The sequence below is a fragment of the Photinus pyralis genome, unplaced genomic scaffold, assembly GCF_008802855.1.
Source record: "Photinus pyralis isolate 1611_PpyrPB1 unplaced genomic scaffold, Ppyr1.3 Ppyr1.4_LG4, whole genome shotgun sequence".
Taxonomy (NCBI): domain Eukaryota; kingdom Metazoa; phylum Arthropoda; class Insecta; order Coleoptera; family Lampyridae; genus Photinus; species Photinus pyralis.
In genome coordinates, this window is record NW_022170511.1 from 32,400,047 (window position 1) to 32,413,708 (window position 13,662).

Consider the following 13,662-nt stretch of genomic DNA (forward strand, 5'->3'; position numbering starts at 1 on the left):
ACATGCCATGGTGCCTGCTCCAGATCGTGTACCCTTCTACCTTTCTCTTTTCTTTAGGGTAATTGGTACGGAAAGCATTCAATTTTTGTGGTGATTACTTCTTATCGCTTGGTATACACTAATATATGTTTTGGACGGGGGCCAAATCATCTCACGCGTAACGCCTCAGAATATAGAACAGGTACGCTACTATATTCTGTTGTCGCACTTAATGCTCGGCAGTCGACGGTGAGTGCGGTCGCTCGCCTGGCTCGCCGCCCGAGCTCGCGCTTGTTTTTGCTTGCAAAAAGAAGGGAGCGAAGGAATTGTGAGACTGAGACTGTAAGTGCCGCTTTCAAATTTGACATCAAGGTTGTCGTTTTGCTACCATCTTTTTTTTTGTTGAATTAATTTATCAAATTATCATTATCTTCTAAAATCTCGCGATACTGAAACCACAAATTTGTACAAGTTGGGAATCAAAAATTGAAACTTGTATAGCAGTCAAAAATTTGCGCAAGTATCTTCTCCCAATTCTACTGTTTCTGTATTTCCCAAAAACACCAATGGGTACGCCACTGAATATTTTAAGAACTACATACTTACAATACTTACCTATTTTATTAATATCATTTATCAATATGCCATTCAACCATTGTATTTTTTTAATGCCAAACGTTTCACAATTTAGAGCTGGAAATTCTGCAATTATTGAACAAAAGTTGCTGATCCGATCGTAGGTAGGTAGATATCGGTCGGATTTGAAGGAAATAAATCCGCTACGCCTGCGAAACCGTTGGCTTCCGTTGCATTAGAATTTAGCACAGAAATAATTATTTATGCAAAAACAGCAAAAGTGAGAATGTGGCGAGAATGGAAAAGAAAAGAAAATGTGGAAAAATTTCTCTATCCTACTTAAGTTAAATCAACGTCCCACCTTCATTCCCACTCCCATCAGCATAGATACTTGAATGATGACGTAGTTGTGTGTTTGTACGGCCATGTTGATATGGTTTGTATGCGTGCGATAAACGTGTTTAAAAGGCTTCAGTGTGTACGTTAAAATAATGTAAGGCGAAGGGGTGGGTTAGTAATAAACGTTTAAGCGTGTAGATATCTCCCAATCGATAACAATGCGGTAGGGGTCGTGGTAAATTTGATTAAAATCGCCGAGGTCATCGTAATGGACCACTTTCGTGACCCACATCAAATTAAAGAGCTGAAATATGTGTGAAACTTCAAATCGAGAAGTAACCGCCGACAACATAAACATGAATTTGTTTATATAGACTCTATGAAGCTTTTATCATGTCAAACAAGAAACAACAACAGTACGTAGGCAAAGCATCCTCAACAGCTGACCCTGGAAATTCGGTACCACCTCGCTATCAACCACCGCCGCTACCCCAAGCGACAACCACCACAGGTATTCTTAAACATCCCACTGTGAAAGAGACCAAGCAATACCCCGTTAAAGCAGCAGATAATGTGAAAGTTCCTTACCTTGCTGATCCTAATAAATTTTACCCCACGACTGTATCGGCGCCTCCCGGTCACAAACAGTACCAATATCCCTATCCACAAAATCGGGCACCTCCAGTTGCGCGAACGTTTGAGGAGGATTTGCGAGCTCAATCTCAAATTCATCAAGATTTGATTAGAGGTCCTCAAAGGGTAGAGGAGGACAACACCGACGCGCGATTTCAGCAGCGTCTGCCAATTAGGTACCCCGACGACGACTTCCATCGTCACCCTGGCGTTGATGGTAATAATATGTTAAAATTTGTGCGCAAATCCGATTCAGATACGCGAATTCCACCCGACCCAGGTAGGCACGTGCAAATGCAAAGTATATTATCCGAATTACGAACTCTGAAAGAGGCAAACCAACGTTTAGCGGACGATAACCAAGAGTTACGCGATTTGTGCTGTTTCCTCGACGACGACAGGCAAAAAGGCCGCAAATTGGCGAGAGAGTGGCAAAGATTCGGAAGATATACCGCCAGCGTTATGCGTCAGGAAGTGTCCGCGTATCAAAATAAGCTCAGAGAGCTCGATAACAAACAGCAGGAGTTAATAAAAGATAATTTAGAGTTAAAAGAACTGTGTTTATACCTTGACGAGGAAAGGGGAGGCAGCAGTATTTGTCCATCGTGCGGCAGCTCGACAGGCGGCAATTTGCGGGATGACGGCGATGGTTCTAGCTCGAGCACAAATGCCGACGAACCAGCGATTCCGCAAGAGTTTAGCGCTACCGAAAATAATCCTCCGCGCAGATCCGCCAGCAGAGAACGTTTACTACATGAAAATCTCGCCAGGCAGCGCAACACGCTCAATGGTAAGAATATTCTCACAGATCTACTTTCTTTTTCAAAAATCTCTTATTTATTAAGTGTCAATAACTTTGATTGTACAGATCGGTACGCGTCAACTCGCCAAGGGCGACTCGCCACCGGACCACTCGCCACCGACTGACTCGCCAACGGACGACTCGCCACTGCGACAACTCGCCAACGAAATATGTTTCCCTGTTTAATGTGTCGTTCAAATAACGATGTGATTGTCAAATTTTCTGTTCAAATAATATTTGCAGAAGATGTCGTTATATCAAAATGTAATAGAAACAGGCATAGGCGGTTGGGTCTTCATTCAAATATTGACTACAATTTTTTGATAAACTTTGTTTATAAAATTAGGGAAATTGACTATTGCATTTGCGGAATGCATTAGTATGACACATTAAACAGGGAAAAATATATCGGTGGCGAGTTGTCCCGTTGGCGAGTTGTCGCGTTGACGAGTTGTCCCGTTGGCTAGTCGGTCGGTGGCGAGTGGTCCGGTGGCGAGTCGCCCTTGGCGAGTTGACAGTGTCCCGTACAGCTTTCCTAATAGGTACTTCGCTACTTACAATCAGTTGATTTTGTATTCTGTGACATTACTTCTAAGGTAAGACGCAGGTTTCAAAAATGTATCAAGTTTCGGGCATCAATTATGAATAATTGATGCCAATTATAGCAAGGGATCAAGTGGTCGTATTTGTTGCAGATCAAACGATGCACTACGTAAAAACATTAGAACAGCGTATTAAACAATTGGAGGACGATAAACGCACGTTAACTCACAAAGTGAATCAATTCGCGACGTCAGTTGGAGATCCCACAGTAGAAATCCCACCTGATTCCAATGGCATTATCAGCGGACGACCGGAAGCGGTCGTACGCGCACTTCAAGTTCTCGAAGTTCGAGAACAATTGGAACGTGAGGCTCGCATGTCCGATCGCGGCGAGGTGATTCCCGAAACTCCCACTGGGGACATGGACGACGGGGAAAAAGCGCTGGTCCGTGAGATGTGCAACGTGAGTAATGGACGATTTTAAAATTGTAATTGTCTAATATCCAGACTTTATTTGTTGTCAGGTAGTTTGGCGAAAATTAGAAGAAGGGCCAGCATCATCTCGAAGATGATGATTCTTCAAGAGTACAAAATACGCTCGAATCCATACTTTATTTTAAGCTGTACAAATGTAAGTATGTGGATACATATCCTATGACGTCTTTCCACCATCTTGCCGATCTTGTTGTATTATTGATTCAAAGTATTATTGTTTGTTTAATTTATTTATTTTATAATTGTAGAGTTGATATAATTTGTATACATTTTTATTAAAAGAATTACCTGCAAAAGGCAGCAGGTATATTTTATACAACTGTGGTTTTCTCTATGTTCGTAAGGAATACAAGTAAAAAAGGTAAGTCTGCCATTAATTTGGCAAAGTAAAAAAATATTAGGAAAGGCGTTGCTTCTGTGCCGCAAATTGTCTCTTGCGTGTGCTCGTTGTTTAGTGCATTTTCCAACGAAGTTGGGTGCGCTATTGCAGCCACTTTCTCTGTCCTTCCGTCTGTCCGAGGCCTTAACTACTCTTACAGTTTTCAAGGTAGTTCGTTCTTTTTGCATTCGGTAGCGTATAGCTCTCTGCTCTAGCACCTGATCCAAGGAAAATCTTGACAAACTGCGCAATGGCAACTTTCTTATTTATTAATATATGTATTTTGTTGAAATTTTAACCACAGATACTTCTGGTGAAAGCAAACATATCGCATATAGTAAAATCAAATGTGCGCATGCGCAGATTGCTTAATGGCAACTTTCTTATTTATAGAGATATTTCTTTGAAATTTTTACCAAAGTTACTTTTAGTGTAAGCAAACGTATCGCATACTGTAAACATCACATTAATGAATGTGTACTGTTAGATATCTTTTTGAAATTTTTACCATCGATGCTTCTATAGTAAAGAGAAACATATCACATGTAGTAAAAGTAAAAACAAACATCGCATACCTATAGCATAAATTAAATGTGCGAACTGCGCAACGCCAACTTTTTTGTTTATGGAGATATTTCCTTGAAATTTAAACCAGATATGCCTCTAGTACAGAAAATCACAGCGTACATAGCTATGGCCTTTTGGGAAGTACTGATCAATTTATGGAAAATGCCCTGAAGTTACTCGCCTTAGGGCAAAAACCTTTTTATTCGTTTTGTTGTAATAAGGGTACCTATTTGCGAGCTATTGTAAAAATTCGAATTTGTGCATATTGTATGAATCAGAAAAGTCACGCACAGCCTTACACCATATCGGGAATTCCTCTACTCTGTTCTTTCCTTATTGTCAAAAATTCAGTGAATCATTTGCCAACTGAACAGGGTTGGCTCAGCGCATCCTAAAAGTAGTCATACAGTGACATGACATACAATAAAGTGCTTACAGAATCCTCTTCTGTAGGTACGCTACTGTAAGCTTCCTTTAAATATAAATTTGATGCAACTAACGAATGGTTCAAGAGAGTAGTTAATTATCAATTATTCCATCCTTCAGTTTGTTTCGACTGCATGTTAAAATAAGCCGGAATAATTTTAAAATGTGTACCTGCTTAATAATAAACTTTTTCAAATCAATATAGGCAAGAGTGACAAACACATACAGACGAAAAGCCCACATGACCAAAATTTAATCAGTTAGTCCCTTGATTTGTCTACCTATTACTGAAAACAGAATTGGAAAATTCGAAACCGTTTGCGAGTTACCTTGTACACAGACGGACAGACAGTAAGTCTGGATAACCAAAATTTTTGGATTTGTTTATAATTTTTATCTTCTTAAATACATGTCATATTTAATGGTTCTTCTGCAATAATTGCGCGAGACTGAAGCCAAAGGGCAAACTAGACAGGGTCAAACGGCCTAAGAGTTCATTCTTCTAAGAAATCTTAAGAGTTTATTAGGAATAAAGAGACACTGTGTCCAAGATAAGGATGTCTATCATGGGGATCTCGGAAACCATACATGAGCAACAATGGTTACAGTACATTAGGGAACAGTTGCGCGATGAAAGAGGAATTATCATGCTGTAATCAAAACCAGAAAATTTCGACTACTTCCGAAGATAAGTCCAACACACCGAAATTTGACAATTTTGTTTTTATTTTTTCTTGTTATTTGAACACATACATAAAAATAATACGCATTCTCATTGCAACATTTTGTGCTCTACAAGAAAGAATCATCAACTTTATTTTTTTATATGGTCCGTAAATGTACAGGTACTCTATCAAGTAGCATTTTTTTGTTACGAACATGATGTATGAAACACAAAAAAAATAAAAGTTGGGTTTCAACAAGGTGGTGCACAACGCCCTAATCGTGTGAAAATACCTATCGGACAAATTTCTGCAGTGGAAAATTTTAATTCTAGCATCATGAAAAAAAACCTTAGTGGATTAGGAAACTGCAGTGATGGTATGATTGAGCAATTTTTCACTTGGCTAAAAATAGACACAATGGCATTTTCTAATAAGACTAATAATTATCTATATAGAACACATTTATTTTTATACCAATTAACTGACATTCAATTAGAAATACATAGTGCTGATTGCAGTAGGTATAACATTACATCTAACGCACAACTAGTTAGATACACACAATATAAACCATTTATATAATTTAATATCTGTATCTTCTTCCCCCACTCCTTCTATATCCGTCATAGTCGTCATATCTTCTGGAGGAACGTTGACGCCTCCTCCCGTAGTCACGATCTGAATAATAGTCCCGATCACGATCCCTTCTGGAGTTTCTTCTTGCGCTTCTAGAATCGTAACTAAAAATACTCTAAATCAGGACCATATTAACTCATTATGTGCCCGACAACGAGCCCAGTAATGAACACAAATGGGCCAGTTTTGATTACACCACCAATTTAGCCATTTTGTCATGAAATTACGACCAATGACAATATCCATTTATAACGAGTTACCAAACCATATAAACTAACCCATAAGACCATTAGCCTGATAAACCACAAGTATTAATAAATCGTGATTCCAGCAAGATAATCAAAACTCAACATGCACAATCGCGTTGATTATATAGTACGAATAAGGTAGGCCATCTCAATAAAAGCACTTACTGTCACAGATCCATCTAACTTAACATTGTATTAAAATTTTACACAGCAGAATTCATTTCATTTTAACCTTAACTAGTATCAATATTCGATATTAACAAAGGTAAACTGACATTCATTCTAGTAAACATCTGAGCTTCCTTATCATCTTTAAATTATTGTTAAGGAGGCAATTTAGACAACATTTTTTGCTTTGGTCCACTCTACATACTTACCTGTAAAATAAAAAGAAATAAAACAGCACACCAAAGGGGATGTGTGAGGATTGCAGAGAAAGAAATCAAGGAAGCACAACTTTTGAGAAGAAATATTTAAAACCTTTCCTTAACTTTTGCTGAGAAGCAAACGAAAAAAAGCGCAAATTTTGGAACAAAAATTTTGAACCCTGAATTTGTTAAAAAAAAATTTGTTGTGGTCCTCTCTACCCAAAAAGGAAAATTGTGAACTCGTTTACTTTTTTTTTAATTGTAATCCCTCTCTCACGGAATTCTTGTGGGTGGCAAAGTTGCACACAGATAACATATTTTGAACCCTTAGTTTTTTTGGTTGCTGTGGTCCTATCGCTCAGACAAACAGGTTTTATTTTTATGCTTATAGTTACAAAAGATAAGTTAAAGGGGCACAAATTTTGGGACTAGGCCCGATAATGTCCTTCAGTACCTACATTCCAATTTTATGTTTACAAATGAGCTCTTGTATAATAACATTTTAAACACTACACAAATCCAAACATTCAAAACTGTCTCAGTTCTTGGATCCAAATTACAATTCTGAAAGAAATAAAGCTTCCATACATACTTCTGCCACGGTAGTGGAATCGATTGTCACAACTTACGGATAAGACAATTTAAAGGAGCAAAGCATTCGTATCCATTCTCATGTGTCGGCTAGTGACTTATATACTGAATAGCAAGATCTAAAACCTAACATTCAAATCTTATTAACACATAAATGACAATGCATTTTTTTCTTATTTCCTGTTGATAATCGATCCTTAAACAATATGACAATGGATGATCTATTATAATTCCCTGATCAGCACTTGAAATTGTAAATAGTACTTTTGTGTGCAACATTTTTTCCTATGCGATGGCCTTCTTGTTTGTAGTATACAATCAACGACAATTAAAAATCTTTTTGATTGAAATACAAATTAGTCAGTATCATTACCCTTTACTGTCATCCAAATCGGGACAGTCTCTGTAGAAGTGACCAGCGTAACCACATTGATAGCAACGCATATTCGGGTGGAAAAATCTTCGACCTTGTCCTCTTGTTCGTGGCCTTGCATGTGTGACGCGTATACGACTGCCACCAACATTTCTAAAGCAAACGACAAGTCACACATTAAAAAATAATAACTTGAACAACTTACACGCCATCTGCACCTTTCAAAGCGGCCATCGAACTTTCCTTAGTTTTAAAAACGGCAAAACCAAAAATTGGTGAGCTATGTGTCAGCCATAACTCTTTAAGGTTGCCAAACGGGGCAAAAACTTTTTCCAAATCTGACCTCCGTACATGATCACCGATATCGGCTATGTGTAGTCTGTAGTCATCACGATCCATACTATAGCTACGTGATCTAGATCGTGATTTCGAACCACTAGATTTACTTTCGTTGCTGACGCTTCGTTTCCGTTTCTTCTCGCCATCATCACTAGCTGGAGATTTACTCTCGCTACGACTCGAACGAGGGGATGCCTGGTCTTTATCTCTCATCCTGTTTTGTTCGAGCGTTCAAACTAATAGCCCCCACAAACAAAATGGATTCAACTTTTGCATAAATTAAGGGCAATTAACTGAAATTATTTCTTATCAAACAAATGACAAGGACAGGCTTAAATGACACGTAATTGATTTTACTGCGCCGTTCTAAAAACGTTTAATTAAACCATTTTTTAAACTTCGGGTGAATATTTCAGAAAAAATATTGTTTAAATAAACTTACCCGTCACGTTAGTTATTATTTTCTACAAAAATAATCACAAAATAGATAAATAAATAGCATTAAACAACGCTTCTTTGTACAGCAATACCAACCGTACAACAAATTAAACACTGTTATTGGTAATGGTCATACCAACTTTCTAAAATTGTAATGTACAAGGTGATATAGGACTTTACTCGTAGTATTAGGACTTTGATCATTTGTCATTAAGTAGTGTAAATGAGATACATCCGTTCTTTCATGCACGTTTTGGCTATTTAAATAACAAGACTGACGCCATAAAAAATTTCATTATAAAAATTATGAAAGATAAAAGCTGTCGCCTTTAAATTAGTGCACTTAATACCCTATCCCCACACGGCTGTTTTCTATTATTGGAAGCAGAGCTGCAGGTCCTTATCTCTCTGAAGCTGTACAGTAACTCCGCCGATTTTTTTTAACGGATTGCAGTTTATCTCTTAAGAATTTCATTTTAGCAAAGGGAAAAGTCGCTCGAAGCTAAATCGCGGGAGTACGGACGATGTTGCGGCACAGGAACGTTGTTATATCGGTCACGTAGGTAGGCATTGCTTCACAGATAGCGCGAAGTGAGAAGGGACAAGGGCTTGCTGCAAGCAGGAACCAATCACTTGTATAAACCTTGTATGTTAGGCCATTGATTATACATACGTGTGTATAATCAATGGTTAGGCATTCAAGTGATTTTATGATAACGGTTGGTATGACAGTGAGAAAGTTGGGTTGGAATTGGTATTTATGAAATTTTGCCAGATGACATTTACTGACAGCAATGTGTTGTGTTTACTTTTAATTTTTTTAAGAATTTAAGATTAAATAGCCCATTTATTAGCATAACTTCCTACAATGGGAAACGCTGGTAGTGGAGTTCCAAGAGAAAGACAAAAATCGGGTGAAACTGCACCCTCTTCACCATGTCGCGATGACGCATTTATATTTGATCGAAGGATTGACAACAAACTTACCTATCAAAATTCGCACGAAGACGACGAACCATATTTTACAAAACCTGCACCACAAGATGTATCCTATGAGGCACGTCCTCGTTCTAATACAATTTCGGAAGGTGCTAAAATTAATTTGGACGAGAAGGCGTTGCCGACAGTTTTTCGATGGGAAGGCGGTGGCAGTGAGGTGTACATAAGTGGTACTTTTTCGGGATGGAAGACACTTCCGATGGTGAAAAGCCACGGCGATTTTGTTACCATAATCGATCTTCCTGAAGGGGAACATCAGTATAAGTTTTGCGTGGATGGGGAGTGGAAGCATGATCCCGGTTTGAAAATTATTGACAATGGAATGGGATCAAAGAACAATCTTGTCAGCGTAAAGAAGTCAGATTTTGAAGTTTTTCAAGCTTTAGCTAAGGACAGCGAGTCGAACGCGAGTGATGCACATAAAGAGTACTCTCAAGAAATTCCTATAAACAAACCTTGGGAGAAGGTATCAGGTCCGCCAGTTCTTCCGCCACATTTGTTGCAAGTTATACTTAATAAGGACACGCCCCTATCGGTATAACTCCCATTTAGAAAGTGTAAAATATTTAATGAATTCTTTTTAGTGTGAGCCAACACTTTTGCCTGAGCCGAATCATGTTATGTTAAACCATTTGTACGCACTATCCATCAAAGATGGTGTAATGGTGCTGAGCGCAACACATCGTTATAGGAAGAAATATGTCACTACCCTGCTGTACAAGCCTATTTAGTTGTTATGGAAGTTACATTGTATATAGATTGTATTGTAATATTTATTAGAAATAACGGTTATAAAATGTTTACAAATATTTTAACAAAAAACTTTGTAGTTGTAATCAAGTGTTAACTATTCTGCTCACATAAATACCTAATTTAAACTTTCTTATAAAAGTCTTTATAATTCAAAGCAGTAGCAGTGGCAAATGTGGAAAAGTATTAGTGGCAATGCACTTGATTAGCAATCCTACATTTGGTTCCTGTGCTGTAGAAAAATGTACAGGGTTTTCCAAACGGCGTTTATTCAGTTGTAGAATTCCTTTTTTGTTTTTATTTTAAAGTAAAAGCATGTTTGGTTAAAATTTCAAGGAAATATCTCCATAAATAATACAGTTGGCATTGCGCAGTCTGCGTGCGCACATTTGATTTCACCAAAATATATTTAGTTGATATTGCGCATATTAATCGTCAATATTTTTCCTGGCTCTAGTTATGGCCTCAGATGGACAGAGAAAGGTGGCGGCACAAGCGCACCCAATTGTGAATGTAAACATCCGGAGATACAGTAGAGAGACACCCTGTAGATATTTCGGCACAGAATCTGATTGTGCTTGCTACTTATAGTGAAACTTAATCTATTTAACCAAAATTGTGTCGGTCGCACAGTTTTTTAGATTTTTATGTAAGTGCAAGCGCCCCTTCTATGTTGTTAAGATATGTATAACAATCGAGAAAACAATTTATAGGTATGTACAGGATGCTTCGAAATTTAAGATAACATTCTTTGTTTTGAAGAAGCGGAAATTAAATTTTTTAAATATATACCCTATCACTGCACCAGATAATAGAGATACTTTGCAGTTATATAGTAATATAATCTCACTTTTGGACATCCGCGATGTTATAGATACAAGGTAGTGTGCTAGGGGCAGCCCTGCTATATCTGACACAAATACCATGGATTTAGTGTGGTTAGACGTACGCTTCTTGGTGGCCTATTATTTCCTCTTAAATAAACTTCATGTGTTTCAAGTGGTCTTTCCTTAAATACTGGAGAAAATGAGCCTGCTGCTAGTTCGCGACGGTTAAGGAAAATGCCAGAAAGTTCACTGAATCTTCTTAATTAAAACATCTGTTTTTCTTGGTCTGAACAATTTGTTATTATTATAAATTATTACGCTGTTACTTTTACTCCTTTTAATGAAAAAGCACCTACCTCACTATTTGCAGGTACCGTTTATAAGAATTGTTATTTATGTACACTCAATTATCAGGAAAGCAATGTACGTATAAGTACATAACTCATTTTACAATCTTGCCTTTTATAGTGCCTGCAAATAGTGAGGTAGGTGCAATTTACAAATTGTTCAGAGCAAGAAAAACAGATGATATAATTCAGAAGATTCAGTGAATTTTCTGGCATTTTCCATTTTATTTAACCGTCGCAGCAGGCTCGTTTTCTCCAGTATTTAAGGAACACCACTTCAGTATAAAACAGCTGCATCCTCGTATCAGCACCAGATGTGCATTTCCGTGAAATTAATTAACTTTTGCCTGATAAACACTCCTTATCGCAATAATTTTATACAACTCAAAAGTGGTAAAATTAAAACGAAAACTTACGCATCTAACACATTTCTAAAAGGAAAATCAAATACGAAAATATAAATTCAAGTAAAACAAACCAAGCTGTGTTTCTTCTTAAAAAGAACCCACTCCATTTACCTAATAACATTCTCATATCCAGGGTATCATTATTTTTTGTGTTTAGACCGAAAATAACGCCTACATAACGTGTTTACACAATAGGTATAACCATTTAAACCTACTTGGAGAAAGTAACTGTAATGAACAACAGTATAGGCATAGGACTTTAAGTCTTTATTGTAGATAGAAAATAGATAATTTCATTGATACTGAAGATAATACACTATAGCAATGTTAATCTCAAAATCAAAAACTACGAAGCCTGTCCATCACACTCTGTGTGTTTGGATTTCATGTGCGTCATTAGAGACACCTTTTGAGGGAATGCCATAGGACAGTGTTCACAAATGTATGGTTTCTCATTGGTATGCTGACGAATGTGTGTTTTTAATGCATAAGAACTGGAAAAGCCTTTCCGGCAATATCCACAGATATGTGGCCGTTCTCCTGTATGCACCTGTATATGTCGCTTAATATGCTTTCTGTCATGAAACAGTTTATCACACATTGGACATTTAACCGTTTTTTTCCCATTTACTGAAACACAATTAGTAATGTTGGTGATGAGAGCATTTTACTTACAGCTGTGTCTTTTCATATGGCGATTGTATTCACCTCTGTATTTGTAGGATTTTCCACATAAAGTGCATAGTAATGCAGGACCGTTATGTATTAAAGCATGCGACCGAAGTGATTCAGAGTTTTTGAATACTTTACCACAATCTTTGCAGGTAATAGGATCCTCCATATGGGATTTGATATGTTTGTTTAAATTATCTGTTCTCAGTGATTTACCGCAAATGTTACAAATTCCACGGGCATAATGATTTGTACGTTTGTGATTTTGCCATTTTGAGATCTCAGAACAAACAAAACCACACGGTTTGCATTCATACGATTTTTTTTTGTAAGTGATTATATTCTTAAAGTTCAAATCCCTGACCTGGCGTGGTTTTTTTTTACCTCTTGGTTTGCGGCTAACAATCATAGGAGATACAATTTGCACAGTTTCCTCTATAACATCGTCCGAGGAAGGTGTAGGCATAGTCTCCGGCATAAGTAAAACTGCAGCAAGACGTGATTTCAAGTCCGAATCATTATTAATGATAACTTTACGAAAATTATAAAAAAGGTTGATGTTTCTCAAACATTCTTCGCATATCTTTTTGGGTAACTGATCGTTTTCATCGATCTGTAAAATGACTATTTAAGCAACGTTTGTTTGGCACCATTACTGAACCCTGTATACCGTTACAGACGAGATTGTTTCTATTTTATGAGTAAGCTGTGGATCATCCGATAAAGGGATTAGGTTTTTCGGAATCCTCATGCACGTCCGGCAAAAGTAACTTAACGCACTTAAGTAATCTTCCATTTTATTTTTAATGTTAAACTGAGACTGGAGGTGGTTTAATTAGTCCCAAGAGCAGTTTCATCAATCAAAACAAAATGAACTTTGTTGACAATTGAGCTACATAACCTCCAAGTCAAATCATTAGTTGAATATACAGGATGGTGGAACTATTCCTTCACATACAGGGTGTCCCAAAATGGGTGCGATTTATGTATGAGCATATGGTATGAGTAACTTTGATATTATTGAAGTTTACTGTATAAATTCCGTTTGGAGAATTAAGAAACCTAAAAAACAACCAATTACAAAAAATAAATAAGTACCTATCTATGTCTGTATAACTCGCACAAAAGTACAAAAATGACTTCAAAATGCCAAAACCTAACTAGGAGGATATACTGAAAGGTTTGAAACTACAATTGAAAGCCAACACGATGAAAGTTGAAGAGAAACATAATGCAAGAAACCCGATTCAAAATGCACGAAGT

At 37.3% G+C, this 13,662-nt stretch overlaps 4 protein-coding genes across 9 annotated transcripts; 2 read left to right on the forward strand and 2 right to left on the reverse strand.

Moving 5' to 3' along the window:
- The first annotated feature begins 618 nt into the window (after positions 1–618).
- Positions 619–3,686, forward strand: LOC116168907 (coiled-coil domain-containing protein 85C-A). Of its 3 annotated transcripts, none has more exons than XM_031484918.1 (3): positions 619–2,317; positions 3,025–3,335; positions 3,380–3,686. In XM_031484918.1, exons 1-3 carry the CDS (start codon positions 1,288–1,290, stop codon positions 3,398–3,400), a joined length of 1,362 nt encoding a protein of 453 aa, XP_031340778.1. In that variant the 5' UTR covers positions 619–1,287; the 3' UTR covers positions 3,401–3,686. The 3 variants fall into 3 exon arrangements, with proteins under 3 accessions (XP_031340778.1, XP_031340779.1, XP_031340777.1); XM_031484919.1 differs by having other exon boundaries at positions 3,401–3,686; XM_031484917.1 differs by having other exon boundaries at positions 621–2,317; positions 3,397–3,686.
- A 2,204-nt stretch (positions 3,687–5,890) lies between these two features.
- LOC116167774 (serine/arginine-rich splicing factor RSZ21-like) lies at positions 5,891–8,547 on the reverse strand. 4 transcript variants are annotated; one of them, XM_031483276.1, is made up of 4 exons: positions 8,402–8,547; positions 7,826–8,325; positions 7,621–7,773; positions 5,891–6,144 (listed from the first exon to the last, which is right to left on the reverse strand). In XM_031483276.1, the coding sequence occupies exons 2-4, from the start codon at positions 8,170–8,172 to the stop codon at positions 5,988–5,990; spliced, it is 657 nt and encodes a 218-aa protein (XP_031339136.1). In that variant the 5' UTR covers positions 8,173–8,325; positions 8,402–8,547; the 3' UTR covers positions 5,891–5,987. The 4 variants fall into 4 exon arrangements, with proteins under 4 accessions (XP_031339136.1, XP_031339139.1, XP_031339137.1 ...); XM_031483279.1 differs by having other exon boundaries at positions 7,826–8,195; positions 8,402–8,532; XM_031483277.1 differs by having other exon boundaries at positions 7,826–8,252; positions 8,402–8,528.
- Positions 8,548–9,126: 579 nt separating this feature from the next.
- On the forward strand, positions 9,127–10,278 carry LOC116167773 (5'-AMP-activated protein kinase subunit beta-1). The gene is made up of 2 exons (XM_031483275.1): positions 9,127–9,931; positions 9,981–10,278. Exons 1-2 carry the CDS (start codon positions 9,266–9,268, stop codon positions 10,125–10,127), a joined length of 813 nt encoding a protein of 270 aa, XP_031339135.1. The 5' UTR covers positions 9,127–9,265; the 3' UTR covers positions 10,128–10,278.
- Positions 10,279–11,973: 1,695 nt separating this feature from the next.
- Positions 11,974–13,305, reverse strand: LOC116167771 (zinc finger protein OZF-like). Its single transcript, XM_031483274.1, has 3 exons — positions 13,070–13,305; positions 12,403–13,012; positions 11,974–12,357 (listed from the first exon to the last, which is right to left on the reverse strand). The coding sequence occupies exons 1-3, from the start codon at positions 13,193–13,195 to the stop codon at positions 12,074–12,076; spliced, it is 1,020 nt and encodes a 339-aa protein (XP_031339134.1). The 5' UTR covers positions 13,196–13,305; the 3' UTR covers positions 11,974–12,073.
- Between the last annotated feature and the right edge of the window lie 357 nt (positions 13,306–13,662).